The sequence below is a fragment of the Sesamum indicum genome, linkage group LG8, assembly GCF_026168435.1.
Source record: "Sesamum indicum cultivar Baizhima isolate 11 linkage group LG8, ASM2616843v1, whole genome shotgun sequence".
Classification (NCBI taxonomy): Eukaryota; Viridiplantae; Streptophyta; class Magnoliopsida; order Lamiales; family Pedaliaceae; genus Sesamum; species Sesamum indicum.
Window position 1 is genome coordinate 25,958,983 of NC_142664.1, and position 15,726 is coordinate 25,974,708.

Genomic DNA, 15,726 nt, shown 5'->3' on the forward strand with positions numbered 1-15,726 from the left:
CCATAAAAAAATGAAATGTGTTCATAAATTGAAGGATGGAATTCCATTTTGGTCTCTCTACATATCCACCCAGATAGTTAACTGATTAATAGCTCTAAAGGGGAAAATTTTGCAATGGTATCCATATATACATACAATTACACAACTCTAAGAATTCTGCGTTATGTTCTTCAACTCATGTTTCCATACCTATCTAGAAAATAGGGATTCAAGTTCTCTCAACATAATTACAAATTTCTCACCAAGTGTTGCTGGTTTATAATCTAGTAATTTGAAAGACTAGTTTCTTTTCACTGGTGGCAGTTTGAGTTGTACAATTTCGGTCCATCAAATTTCAGAGAACCAACTATAACCTACTGTACAAAAGAGAAGCATAACCTGAATAATATACGTCTCTCGTTAGCCAAGCTTGAAATACACCAAACACGTTACATATGCTATCTAACGATATCCCCTATCAGCATCAGTCAAAATAAAGTTTGAAATAAAGTCACCTCTTCCATTTCCTTCCCAAACATGGGCTGTCTTATTTGAGTATGTTGTCTCTTTCAAATAAAGCCACATCTTCTATGTCCTTCCCAAATATGGGCTGTTGCCTGATTTGAGTACCCTGGTGCTTTGATTCTCCATTAACAGTAAAAAAAGAGTGGGATACTATTATACTAGTCATATATCTCTTAGTCCTTGTAGGCATGTGTGGAGTGCCCTCTGTACACTATCAGCAACCACTCTCAACCTTCCCTGACTAGAATCCCCACCAGAAGCTCCATTCACCTCCACAGTTCGAGCCACTCTCTGTTTACATTTTTCCCAGTCATCAACACGCAGCCAGCATGCACGGCCTCCGTGGCTACCCTCCATCCCTATAAAAGATACGCTAAGATTTTCACCGAATGAGTATCTTAATCTAACAGATACACAATAGGGCAACCAAGCAGCACCGCCAGCAGCATTTATATGAGGTATATGCGCGGGATCAAGAACGACTGTCAATGCAAAGTCAACTGAGTTATGGGCCCGATCATAGTGAATATTGCTTTTGGATAAAGATGAATTATCTGAGATGCCATCTCTGTTAAATCCCATGTGATTCTCAAGACACAACTCAATACGGGATTTCTGAGCAGGAGCTGCATCAACTCCTTGCCCTTGAGCTAATCCTTTCTTCCATGCAATAAGTTTCAAAAATTCTCTCAAAACAGAAATGGGTAAAGTCAAAAGGGTAATGAATGAAGCAACACGAGAAGCATCATAGGGCTCTGACGCAACACGGCGACTAAAGTAGTCACATATCTCTCCTATTTCAGATTGAGTTAATTCCTCTTGAGCGGCAGCTGGGTTCTGTGGCTGTTGTTGGGAATGATGAAATCTTTTTACACTGAGGACTTGGAGAAGAAGTTGAACTCTGTGAACACTAACAGCAAAGACATAGCCTCTGCAAAAGTATTTCATAAGTTCAGAACCTAAGACATACAACAAATTCATAAACATGTGGAAATATACTTAAAAATATGCCTTTTTCTGGTTTCTTTTTTTCTTCTTTTATCTGTGTAAACGCGTGTCACTCATATGTGCGTGTGGGTATGTTTGAATGGTAAAAGTCAAGAACAATATGTATGGGATCCAAGCATGCGTCTGTGTTAATACCATCTATCTCTATATACATGTATATATCCAGTACATATGTATATATACGACAAATTCATAAACATGTGTAAGTAGACTTAAAAATATGCCTTTTTCCCGGTTTCTTTTTTTCTTCTTTTGTCTGTGCATACGTGTGTCACCCATATGGCGTGTGGGTGTGTTTGAATGGTAAAAGTACAGAACAATATGTATCCAAACATGCGTCTGTGTTAGTACTATCTCTCTTTATATACATGTATATATCCAGTAAATATGTATATATACCTATACCTACACATATCTATATATATCTGTATATAAGTGTGTATCCATATGTGTATATACATACATATACATGAACATATATACATATATATACATGTTTGATATTGAGAAAGCCATTTCATCGTCATTATGGGAAGAAAAAAGACAATGATTTTGCAACTGCTAACAATTGGCTTCACATTCAAGACACAAAATTTGCTATTAGCATAATATTAGGATGCTTTTCTGAGACCTATGTTATCCACCAAACAAGTTGATGTTGCACTGCCCAGGACCCAATCATCCCCACTCTAAGGATAACTACAGGCGTCAGGACAGAGCAATATGGAATTCTAAGCCATACTAGGCATGTGATTATGCCATAAGAACTATGGGAAGATACTTGATTATAGTGCATCTTCGAAAAGGGAGACCACTTAACAGCAAAATATAAGCTCATCAGCAGGTGAGCTTGACACAGGCAGTTCCACATGTTTGAGGTAAAACACAAAGCCATGCTGCGGTGGAGGTTGAGATGCGGAAGAAACAATGAGGAGAATATTCCAAGGATATAGAAGATGAACATAAGCAGATAGTCCACTAGAAAACCCAGACTCCACCATTAACCCACCACCCACACCCTCTAACCACACGAAGCTAGTCTCTCAAGCCTCGAATCTTCCCCTGCCCCGCTTTGATTTTGGGAATAAAGTAAACATAAAAGTGCATATCACTCTACACAAAACCTGTATTTCTAGAAGTAAGCAACTAACAGTTAAATAGAAAAGGATGCATGAGAAGTAAAAAAGCAATTAATTCAAAAACTGGGTACAAGCTCCTGATAAGTGGCTAAGGCTATAATTCTTTGATATTCAAGACATGTGGATGTTATAAAAGATGAAGGCAGTGGCCCTTAGGATCATTGCTAAGACTAAGTGCAAGGAATATTTTCTAAGATCTCGAAATAAGCTATCCCTTCCATTTGGACATGAATAGTGACTACCTTCCATTTTCTTTTTTTTTTGGCGCGGGGGTGGGGGGGGGGGGGGGGTTGTAAGCATGAAACGTATTTGGAATGATGCAAGGGATGTCTTGATCTTACCCAACAAAGAAGCGTAAGGCTGGCTGCTCTTGATCCAAATTCAATAATGCACCCTCATTATCCTTCAAAATTGACCCAAGGATCTCTTTTAAAAGGTCCGGTAATTGTGCAAATAGCCAGAGAACTCCAAGATACTTGAGAATACCCCTAAGAACCTTTTTAAGTGCCACAAGAGGAACCCATCCTCCACCATAGCCTCCATCATCTCCTAGTCCAATTATGGCAGTATTTAGCTCTCCTCTAACATGAGCAGGAACACCAGATCCAGGTGTTCTTCGTAATGGATTAACCATGGGTAAATTGGACTGTCCTGGAAGAGCATTTCCTATGCGATTTAGAGCAGCTATTGCAGTTCCTGTTCGAGACGTTGCACCAGTATTTGCAAGGTTGGCTCTGTTTCCAGGAGTAGTTGGTAGCTGAGGAGCTGAACTTGGATTGGGATTATTTGAATTAGACATTCCAAGTGCCTGTGCACCTGGAAAATTAGAATCTATGCCATTTAGTTCCTGTGCAACATGCTCCATAATAAAAGGCCGAAACTGTGGACATGGAAGTGATCCTCCTGTAGGTGGACCAACTTTTGGAGGTGTAGCTGGTTGCAACCAGACTTGATCTCCAGCAAAACACCGCATATCAACTGCAAAATTTTTGCGATAAATTATCCTAATCCAATATGGGCCTCTTAGCACCACAGAAACATCAATGGGCAACAGGGAACTGGGAACAATGCCAGAACCACCTCTCCCAGCAGCAGCAGCAGCTGCTGCTGCTAACACAGCTGCCGTAGGGCTGTTATGAGTTCCAATAGGGCCTGATGCTGCAGGTACACCAGGATTACCTCCAGGTCCAGATGAAGCTTGAGTTGTATTTGTGTTCGAATTGCTAGAGAGACCCTGAGATGGCACATATCCAGTTTGCTTTAAAGTAGAAGAAATAGAAGCTGTAATGCCAGGAACCCCAGAAACAGGGGCAGCTCTAGCTGGCCTTGTAGCAGCAGCAAGAGCATGCAACGGTCCAGCAGTCAGCCGAATGCAATCCAAAAGGGATGCAACTTCACCTCCATTAATGAAATCCTCTAGAAACTGTCAAACAGATAAGCTAATAGATGAAATATGTCCTTCTATACACTATGGAACATCAAGGAAAATAATTTGCGAAAATATATAGGCACAACAAGAAAAACAAGAAAAAAATAAATCTTTACTATTAAGCAAACCCAAAACCCGATCTACTCAGCATATTTTCCAAGTTAAGCAACTCTTCAATGCTAGGATAAACATGAGGCGTGTGAACTTTTGTGTTTCCGTAGTGAAACCAAAGTGGATCTTAGATTTCTTTGGTAGGGGGATTTGGATAAGGAATCTGATTGTCAGCAATTATATTTTTACGTGAGCCAAAATACAGGAGAATAAAACAAGAAGAACATCAATAGTTTCAAAAAGTAGGTAGGTAAATTAATAAAAGAAGCCTGTAAAATTAAAAAATCAAATTCTTGGTATTTTAATTATTTTCAGAATTTAAGAGGAAAACACAAGCCACTATCTTCAGTTTCATGTCTCCTTTCCTCACAAATCTTGTTTCAAGATGGTTGTGATCAATCTTTCACTCACCCTCCTCAAGAATGACGAAACTTAATTGATATATGCTTTTATCTAATCAACACCTATGATAAGTACAACTACTACACATCCTCTTAGTTTCTACATTATGAATTGTCAGTATACTATTTTTGGAATGGATGTGAATCAGCTGCCAGACATTAGATTTAAGCATACCTTTCAGATCCCTAGTTTATTAAACACCAGACCTTAAAGCAGTCCTATGGAGCCCTAAAGAGGTCTAAGCAACTACTGGGACTATATGAGCCGTCTGACCACTTTATGAATTCGTCCAATGCTTGCTGCAACTAGATTATGAGCAAACACCTTTTACCACTTAGATTCATTATTCACTACTGCCAAATAAACAGCACTGAAGGGCATAGTATGACAAACTCATGCATCATTAAGTTCAGTACAAAAGTTACAACAGGAAAGAATTTAATGTGGCATAGAATTGCTCCAAGAACTTTCAAATGATACTTGAAATTTCATGCCTGATACAAGACTCAATGATTCTGCTCTCCCTGTCATTTCTACAACATGTATGTCCTATTAATGTCATACCTTAATCAACGTATCCACACTGACAATGTAAAATGAAATTCAGGTGGTGAGGCAGGAATATTACCACCTTAGAGTAGTAACTTTTAGGAACTCAAAGCTGGCAACGAAAACATAAATAAACAAAAACTTCGTAGAATGTTAAAAGGCAAATCAATTTGCAGCAACCATACATTAAGGTTAGGGTCCTCCTGCTGAACCCGACTTTGATGCTTTGGAAATCTAACCTATTTTTTTATGTTAAAAGTTTGCTAATTATGTGCGGAAGTTCTATGATGCCAAAGAACCACTAATAAAACACCTCTAAGGGTGGCCAATCTTCCATAGTTTGCTTCTTTAATCTGGACCGTATGCCCTATAAATGAATTTAGGTTTACAATTCAATATTGGTTTTGCAATTTCATATTGATCCTTATACATGTTAGCTTTCATCAATCAGTAAAACTGGATTACATAGAGATGCAAAAAAATAAGAAACACATAGCAGGGAAAGAAAATCATAAATCATCTGCAGAACAATGAAAACAGACCTTAGTGTGGGGCCAAAGTTGGTCAGGAGAAACATGTATTCTGCAGCCCTCTTTACCCGACTCCCACTCAACAACAAAACGGGCAAGGACCCCTGAACCAAAACTAAACCACAAGCTCATAAGTCCAACAGCTTCAATTCTAAACGCTCTTCTCATCTGTTCAGAAAACTTTTCAGCACCCTCCATCACAGTTTTCAATCCAGAAGCAGCTTTGCTTTCTAAGTTTGCATTGCTCTCATCCAGTTTCTCATCAGTCCTTGGACCAAGTAATTTCCGCATTCCAAGGGCAAAAGTTCTAGCATTTGAAAGTCTCTGTATATCAGCCACCAACTTCTTAATACTATCAGCCTCCACAGAACTGTAACTCAATACTACACCTTCTGAATCATAATGAATATGAGAATCCACATCAGATGTATTGGCTATACGAACACCAGAACCCCACGGAGTAGTATTGCTTCCTTTTTGAAGCTCCCACAGGTCCTTATAATGTGGGTCAATAATTTTGACATCCCAATACAAGCTTCCAGGTCTTCCCAGCCTCAAGCATATGTACTGCCATGTATCACCTCTGGAAAAGGGAAGGCGGAACCACAGGTTTGAGGATGCACTTCTCAGGCCAACTTCTTCAACGTAGGGGATGTCAAGTGCCTCCATCTGACTAGTCAACCGGGCATGTTTTATACAAAGTGAGCAATGTCTAACTATGTGAAGAAGAGCAGATATGTAAATACTAGGAGGTGCATTGCCCTTATTTGCTTCAGCTATAAGATTGGCAAAACTGTGTCCTTCAGTTTTAATAGGATGGTCACATGAAATGACTGACCGTGTAGGAGGAACCTGAGCATGTGGGACTCCCTTGATTTTCCTTCTCTTATTAGATCCTTCATTGACTTCTGGACAATTGAGTGAAGGCAGTGCGTTTAACATATCTGACACAGTGCGTTTCTGTGGTGTTCTATCATGTTGAAGAATGTTTTCTGGATTTGAGTTCTCGAGGATAGCAGAATCCAGTGTTGAAGCTGAGAAACAGGGAGGCATGTATGAAAAATGGGTTCAAGTGTAAATGATCTTGTTAAGCAAATAAAAAGAGAATCAAGAAGAAAGTAATGAAGATGGCCCCTTACATACGGGAGAAGCATTCCATGAGTTAGATCCAGATACAGCAAGGTTGCCCGAGACAGTCCCAGCAGGCAAGCTTTTAGGTTCATTAGATTTCACACTCACTGGAGCGCCAGTGTGCTGCGGTGGAGACAAAAGTCGAGCTGAGGGTAGACCAGGAACAGATAGCTGGCCCTCATCCATTATACCACAAGGACCAAAGCCACCAGAATGTGGTGACCGAAGAGCAGCTAAATCCTGGTCAGACTTTGAAGCTGTCAATTTCTTAGCAGCTTGGTTTCTCACCAAACCCGTGTTTAGAGATTTGGTGGAACCAGACTGCACCGTGCCCTTAAAACTGCTCAGGGGATTTTGAGATGTTTGTGCTCCTTCCCAATTAGGGGATGATATTGAAGGGTTTGCACCATGGAGATTCATTGTACCCACACCAAAATGCGATGAAGAGGACAGACCAAATGTAGAAGAGGCATTCTGTCCATTTGACCCTTTCTCAAGCTCAAAAACCTCATCAACGATAGAGTTGAAACTTATTGGATGATTGGATCGAAGCACGGAACCTTCCAAGCTGGAGTCAGGGGGAAGACCATGCTCAGAAATCTCATTAACATAATTGGAAACCAATTGCATCTTCCTACGGTCAAGAAGGCTCAGATTGAGTTCATCTTCACACATGTGCATCCGGTGGATATCCAAGTTCTTTACTCGAATAACTTTGCTCGTTTCACCAAATGGTTCAGCTTTCCCTGATGAATCTAATTGAACTTCTATTAACTTGGGACAAGGTTTGAATTCCTTATCAAGCTGCAACAACAAGAAATAAGAGCTCCCACATTCTGGGAAACCCATGAACAATGAATTTGAATCATCTGAAATGTGCTTAGGCAATTTCGCTGCAGTAAAACCATGTTCAAATACCTGCAAGAACATATGAGCATGCCAATTTAGTTGCCACAATTAATACTTTCTCCAAATATTACAATATAGAGAAGGTATCATCAATATAACAGTTTGCTCTTGTTACAAAATTCTTAATTGGGGAACAGCTGTTTGAAACCAACATGGAACCCACTGTTAATCATTTGTTAGATGTAACATCAGCAGAATTTCAATTCCAATTGAAACATGCACAACAACCATACAATAAAAGATAATCACACAGTTCAATCATATAATACATTTAGTGTGGAAAAGTAGCCCTAAGCAACTGTGCAGAAATTTCTGTGACAGTCTCCATATTGAGAAATTCATGCTCAGTACTGAATAAATATTCATCAGGGAACATGCCCTCAAAACTTACTAAAGCTGGCATATAAGAAAATCCAGTAATATTTGCAGCATGGAGATTCAATAACTTCCTTCTAGAGAGTGACTGAAGTTCCATAGTGCAATGACAATTCACTAAAGAAAAGTACTCAAACCTTCTGCATACCTCAAGGCCCAAGAACCTTCCAATGCATGCAAATAAATGTAAAATGCTATTGCTCCTCAAGTTGATAAAAGCCTTGGCTGCAGTAACACTTCCCTGGTTCAGTGCTTCTTCACACTCTAGCAAAGCCTTCGATGATATAATATTCTTCGAAGAGCGAAGAAGAAAACGACCATTTCTGCAAGATAAAATGGAAGGATTTAGCCTTCAGTTGTTGTAACAGGAAAAACTTTTATTTTGAAAATGCACTGTCATGACCAATAACCCAATATCAATCAAGTCCTTTCCAGCTTTATCTACCAATTTGATCAACTTAGGTATATTCCGATCGCTTGGCACTCATTCAGAAATAGGAAAACCAATGTAGATTTCCACACACCTTCAAGCAGTTAAACTGGCAATCTATCTGCATGCGCTTCCATTGACTAGAGGATGCACAGGTTAATAAAGATTTTGTAAATATTCTTCTATAACTTACAAACTTGCTTTTGATTTTCCCTTGTTTAAGGCATAAAATGCCCATGCTAATACATTCAGAAGAATGCGTTAAGTTACCAATCTGATCATTCAGTATGAGGCAAGAATGTTGGAATGTTTCGGCTAGAAAAGTTGTCAAACACAACTTTTAAGTGGTCGTTGTGTATGATTTGGCCAACAAATTTCGAGCTACTACTTTTGGACAATGAAAATGTAATGCTCTGGAGCAAGAGCTTTGGCAACATTTAGTTCATGACAAACAAGTCGACAAATTTGAGCACCTGAAAATTAAAGTGAGAGAACTCTAGGAAGAGCGTTCAAAACTGCAGAGGCAGTAAGCACCACACTCAAGGATGGCAGTTAAATCAAACAACAAAAATGTGAAAAACACACTATATATGAGTATATATATACATATATATGTATGCATATATGTGATTGTATATTCAGAGATCCAGATGATCTTGACTCCTATTACGGCATAGACACCTTAAAGAAACTACCAAATAAAACTATTAGTCTTATCCACATTCCAGTCTCCGACTTAAACTCAGGGCATGCGTCAAAAACTCCAATAATCAGAGAATTCTTTAAATGACACAACTACATATTGAAATTAAATGGCCTTCCTTGTTTCGATTTTATTTTTCTACTTTTGCATTTTTATTATTTAAAACATCAAAAATGTGCCTGCTCTATCCGTTTCGAACAAAAATACACTTGTTCTCATTTCTTACCTATAACAATCTCAAAACTAATCACCTATCCAGTCAAACTACAACGTCATATTATTAATTTCAATCTCAAATAACTAAACTCCACAAAACCTCAGCAAATTGATTATTGATTTGTCAACCCAACCTAACTTCATGGGTGACACAAATAGCAAGTAGCGGGACTCATTAATTGTTAATCTTACACTAACATATCATTCTCAGTCCAATGAAATCAACATCTCTACTCTATATTCATAGAAATTTTCATTTTCACACAAGAACCTGTGCAAAAATGAAAGAATTTGAACAGTAAGAAGAAGGGGGAGGGGGGAGGGGGGAGGAGAGACCCAAACTTCGAAGGAGGACTCATTGAATATCTGTGTTAAGTTAAAAATTAGCAACTAAAAACTGGTTCGCCCTTCAATCTGAAACAAATTCTTTTTTTGCCCTCCATTTGCAGCCCAAGGCTTCTACAACTCACTCAAAAGGCAGTCCTATATCAGAAGTCCCATATTCTACTTCAAGATGTGGCAATTGTCTGTCACATGTAGACCAACTATGGCGTCAAACTGTCCAAGAACCTAACCACCAAATCATAATCATATAATTCATTACTTAAAAAGAGAATGTATATACATGTTTGGTAATTCGTAGACGTACACACAGAGAAGAGGACCTATCCATATAATAGTCAATCAGAAGTGCGTGGAAATAGCAATCTAAGAACATAATATTACAGTTTATTGTACAGTCAGCGCCTACAAGCATATATCACATAGCAGAATTTCTACTATCATTATTCTCATGGACGCATGCAGTGGTGAAAGGAAACAGATTGGTGAGGAGAAACCTTATGTTCACTCCAAGAGTGAAAAATGAAGAACCATAGGCACGCACACGCAGGACTTCCTGGCCATCATCCTTTTGCAAATCAACTGCACTGTCCCTCTGTCAAGAAAAACTAAATCATGTTACTAGATGAAGAATAAATAAATCTGAAATAAGATTAGATTAATTAGAATTTTCCAGCTGGTAATTATCCTTGGTTTAATAAATCAAGTGCATTATAGATAACCTGTGAATCTTCAGTACATGCCAAGAAATATGTCCATACATTATTGAACATCAATTTGGCTAGGATTGGGTTCTCAACATTCCCAACCTAATCTTCCCAAATAGTTATAGCAGAAAGGTAGCGCATCTAGTCATTCGCACAGACTTGAACACTATTACTAAAGTATTAGATATTATTTCAGATATCAAAAAGTCCACACTGCTCCTCACAAATAAAAATGCTCTACTGTCATTTGCTATAATGTAAAGATCAAAAAAATTAAATCAACAAACATCCCCCTACCCCCGAGAAAAATTCTCTATTATCATTAGTGGTAATATAAAAGTCACAGAAAAAATCAAGTTGTATAACATGTCATCATTACTAATAAACCTGCTAGCATGAAATGTTGATGATGACCCTTTTTATCTTTTTGAAAAGTAAAATCATCAACCTGTCTCATAGCCAATCCTACAAGAGCGGCCACGAACACAGAGTGTTCAGGCACATGAATTTTGATTCCTACAATTCTAGGGTAAGTTTTATTGATGCCGGTTCAGCATGCTATTTGGCAAACCTGCTCAGCAGCCACCTTACTTCCCACTAGTAGCAGATCCCCTTCTTTCAAGCAACCAAAGGAAAGGGAAATCAAATGTTTAAGTAGGTTCGTGAATTTAATGGATGAACATTACACAGTCAAGAACCTGCGGAGTTGTCCTCACAACAGCAGCAATCATATAATTAGAGAAGACAACCTGCGTTCAAAATCCTGGAATTAAAACTAAGGGTTCCATTGAGTTAACGGGGCATTCGGCCAAAAGGTAGTCTCCAACATTGCATACAATGTTTCAGGATTGACCGGATATTAGTTACTTTGATATATAGTATGATACGACACATTTTCCCTTTTTCTTAATGAACATTACAACAACTAACTTGAACATCTATTACAACACTAACAAATTACTTCTGAACAAGTTACCAAAAGAGCTAACAGATACATTTTCACTCTTCACTAACCAAATGCATCAAATACGAAGTCTGTGCTTACCATCATCCAAACTAGAGGGACCATATACCCACTAATGTAAAATAATGAGCCAGTATGACCACCCTTTACTTCCCTCTATTTAATAATTAATGATGCATTAAATGCTGTTAAATCCCAGTAGTATTACACAAGTTTCCCTACCACACAAACCAGCAATGATGAATAAAAATGATGACAGTCATGATATATTCTCTAATTAGAGAAACTTCACCTAATCAAGAAAAAAAGAAACGGAAAACAAGTTTCTGTACCTTTGCATAGTCAGTTTCCTGATCATCCAAATGAAATTGAAGTTGGACATCACCAGGAGTTCTATTGATCTGTCCATTTTTCTCCAATTCCTTGTAAATTTCAAGCAGGCGAGTATATCTATTACTGCCAATGGCTCTAAGCAGTAGCATCTCGACATCGATGCAACTTCGGTTAAGGGTAAAATCTGCCTCCTTCCCTGTTAGAGGGTCAATCACGAATGTGCTATGCAAACACTTTATTTGCAAATCCGCACCAGGTTCAATTTTCAAGAACGGGGACGACCCTGCATCAGATATGCCGGTGCTTTTATCAAGATCCAACCAGTATATGACTTTCAATCCAGGAGTTCGTAAGCCAGTAGAATCAGTTTCTCCATCTTGGGTCCCATGGATAGAGGCAGCACTCCCTCCCTGCCCAATACTACCATCAGATATGAGTTCAAAACGAATTGCATCCTTCCACCTGCCCTGTCGGAGGGCTTGCACTTGTCTTATAACAGTGTCCATAATAAGAGCAACACAGAGCTCATGAAGAATAGAATACAATGTTATGAATGGGTTTTCTGATGCAGCCATTCTCCGTTCCAAATCACCCCCAAGAGCATGTCGTCGTGATTCTTCCACCTTCACTAGCCCACTTCTCTCACCAACAAGCAATTCCAAATGTAGTATCCTCCACATTGACAAATGCCCTCGATAACCAAGTGTGACAAGAACTTTGAATTCCCCATCAACACGAAGCAAGACAACACCATCGGAAACTTTAATTTCAGTAATTTCTTTTGGAAGTGAAACTTCAAGTAACTTTGACCTGACAAGTGTATCAAGTTTCTTCAGAGCTGGACCTTGCTGATCGTTATTCAACGTGCTTTGCATGCCCACATCTTCCACACATTTTGGCAAACGCTGATAAGTTCCAGTAAGAAGAACCTCAATGGCAGAGGGAACATCATAGATAGGAGCACGAGCTTGTTGTAGCCCCTCATGCATAAAAAACATTGAATCCGCAGCTTGAGTGAAGCAAGTGTCATGACTTGATAGAGTAGATGCAAGTTGTTGACAGTATTGTATCAAAGGAACCTGCAAGTCCAGTAGCAAGAAATAATGGAAAATCGAAGATACCTTTTCTCTTCATCCAATGAACAAAGAAAAACGAATAACTCATATGATTTTGATAACTAAAGACCAGGAAGAATTCTTCTCTAATATAAAAAAATAAAGTAGGTTTAATCAACCAAATTTTTATTGACACCACCGCTTCAATATAGAGTAAGGGTGTGATTATTAGGAATTTGTTTCTGGAGAATCCAAAACTCCAATCAAATGCAGAACAGAAAACTCTACAAATTGACAACGGTTATAATTTAAATAAACCAAGCCCAAGACAAGATTGGAACAGTATTTCTAACTAAATAAACATACAGTGTGGCAAGTTGTGTCCAAAGTAAAATGTTAAATGTAATTCCTAAGAAACCTTTAGCTTCTGGGGTGCTATGGACAAGTTGCCTTTACAAGAGGAATAAAGATGAAAATTAGGCAAGAAGACTTGAGCAGGGGAACCAACTTTTCCATGTCGTGACAAGAAAGCTGCTAAAAGCCTCTGGTCCAGACATTTCACTCGAGCATAGTTCTTTCAATCAATTTTTGTCCAAAAGAAATTTATCAAAAACATGATGCAAGTTCACAGCTGCTACATAACACCTTTACTGAGTGTAAGGCATAACATTATATGCATGTAAATGGATGACTTAAATATTCATATCACATGTTTATACCCCTGCCCTCATCTCCAAACTCCACTGCCCTACTCTTAGCCAAAAGATGACAGCTCATATCAATAATAAGACTGTGTAGCATTTCAAATGGCTTTTCTTTTTTGTTAAAAAGCAGGGAACAGAAAAGGCTCCAATTATATAAGTTCTGGTTTCCTGTTCCTAGAATTAGCATGTAGCCGATTCCCCCGTCTTCAAATAAAAATAAAAGAATGCATGCTTCTATACCATAACTTAGCCCAAAATTAACCTCTTTATTAGTTACTCCCAGCTCTAAACAAAATCACCTTTCAACAATTTGGCATATACCAACTCATTCCCAGCTCCGCATTTCTAACACAAACAAATCCATCCAAATTAGAGCGCAATCCTACACACCTTGTCCTCACCCATAACAATATGAATAGTCAAAGAAACTAAGACTACAAAAAAAAAAAGAGAGAAATAAAGAACAAGAAGAAGCACCTGTTGGCACCACTTGGCCAGAACATTGAGACGGAGCATCCGCTGCTGGGTCTTAACAATGTACTTCAAGATCATAATTTTCTTCTCGGAGTCCGATAACAGCTCCGAGGACTTGGATTTCTCCACCAATTCTTTCAGCGAAATGTAGGATTCCGCGGCGGCGCGTCCAACCAGCGCCGCGAAATCTACCGTCTCTTGCCCTACATCCGCCATAACATCCAACTGAATTGACTAAATCAGTGTTTAGTTGTGAGAATTCGTTGGAAACGAGAACAAATCATTGGAGCAGGAGGAGTGTTAGGGTTTCAGGTTTGCAAGATTTGAAGAAAGAGTATATTGTTCAGGTTTCTCGTCCTTTTATTTTTAAAAGACCTTCTTTTTTGACTTCTCTCTATTGGCCGTTGTATGTATCCATAATTCCATATGTAGTAAGCCTCTATTTAATATTAATTATTATCTCTCGTGCATATAATAAATAATATTTTATATTTTAAAATATATTATAAATAAAAAATATATATATTATATTTTAAAAGAAAAATCAACTTCAAAATATTATCGACATAATAATAAAATTATTATAGTAATGTATTACATTTTGTAAGAGAAAAAGACCTTTATATATATATATATATAGTATAGAAATATAGTGTAATTACACTTAGACCCTTTTTAAATAAAATGTAACGACAAATTTTTTTCTCTTTTATTGTAAAAATTATACATAAAATTCTTCTTAAAAATTCATCCCATTTTACTTTGAACTTAAAATATTAAGAAGAATCTGAACTACTAATGCGTTCTTCAGTTTCATTTTTATTTTCAGTATTCAATTTTTAAAAATAAAAGTAAAATTGTGTTTATTTATATATATTATCACTTAAAATGTTTGTATACACAAATATCAAGTCAGCAAAAATGAATTACAAGACTAGAAATTAATAAATTATTTTAATTCTTTTTATAAAAGAAAGAATTTAAACTTTTCGAAAACGAAAGACGTACCATGTATTGATTCTTCTCCCCGAATTACGATCCAAGAGTTGGAAGTATAATTTTTCGATGAAAATGCGTAGTCTCTTATAGAAATGTGGAAGTAAATTATGGATCGCCTTGAAATGTGATATCAATATTTTGAGGATTTAAAATGTAAAAGTATATGATAAGGTACGAATGACATATGAAGTATGGCAGATGGCGTCATATATTTCACATCCTAAGGTCCAAATTAATTGGGCTGCAAACCAGTTTAGACTTACCCGAATTAAGCTGCCTACAAAACCCCTCGACGAATTGGGCTTATGTGGGTTTTTTCTTACTTAGAGCATATCACCTTTGGAAGTAATAAATGATATAGAGATATATACAAAATAGTGGCAAAATGAAGGTGGAAGAACAAGAATCACAAACAGCTGGAATCTGAGAGTGTGGAAGGGATCTAATTATATATATGTCATAAATTAATCAAGTCTCAACAAGGAGAGTTTTAATATTACATAAGCAACCAACACAGTTGCCTTGTTATCTCCCTCAATCCCATCAAATATTTAATTCAGATATATTCTGTGATTTTTGGTATATGTATATATGTGAAACCAAAGCTCAGCTCAGCACTATGTCTGCATAGTGTTAAACTTCAACTTGTGGCCAAAAAACACAGAATATCAAAGAGAAGAAACCCTTCCCTTCACATTGTATATACACTTGA

The 15,726-nt window shown here is 37.7% G+C and overlaps 1 protein-coding gene across 1 annotated transcript; it reads right to left on the minus strand.

The window, feature by feature from the left end:
* Positions 1 to 74: 74 nt before the first annotated feature.
* Positions 75 to 14,400, minus strand: SWP (RNA polymerase II transcription mediator). The gene is made up of 8 exons (XM_011089069.3): positions 14,019 to 14,400; positions 11,782 to 12,861; positions 10,276 to 10,373; positions 8,236 to 8,410; positions 6,812 to 7,721; positions 5,685 to 6,706; positions 2,993 to 4,074; positions 75 to 1,435 (listed from the first exon to the last, which is right to left on the minus strand). The coding sequence occupies exons 1-8, from the start codon at positions 14,229 to 14,231 to the stop codon at positions 667 to 669; spliced, it is 5,349 nt and encodes a 1,782-aa protein (XP_011087371.1). The 5' UTR covers positions 14,232 to 14,400; the 3' UTR covers positions 75 to 666.
* Between the last annotated feature and the right edge of the window lie 1,326 nt (positions 14,401 to 15,726).

Excerpts from the sequence above, each read along its gene's own strand:
- SWP (XM_011089069.3), bottom strand. The coding sequence starts at position 14,231 with ATGGCGGATGTAGGGCAAGAGACGGTAGATTTCGCGGCGCTGGTTGGA. Across the intron at positions 7,722-8,235 it reads GAAGGTTCTTGGGCCTTGAG|GTATTTGAACATGGTTTTAC; the intron begins GTATGCAGAAGG and ends ATGTTCTTGCAG. Across the intron at positions 6,707-6,811 it reads ATGGAATGCTTCTCCCGTAT|CTTCAACACTGGATTCTGCT; the intron begins GTAAGGGGCCAT and ends CCTGTTTCTCAG.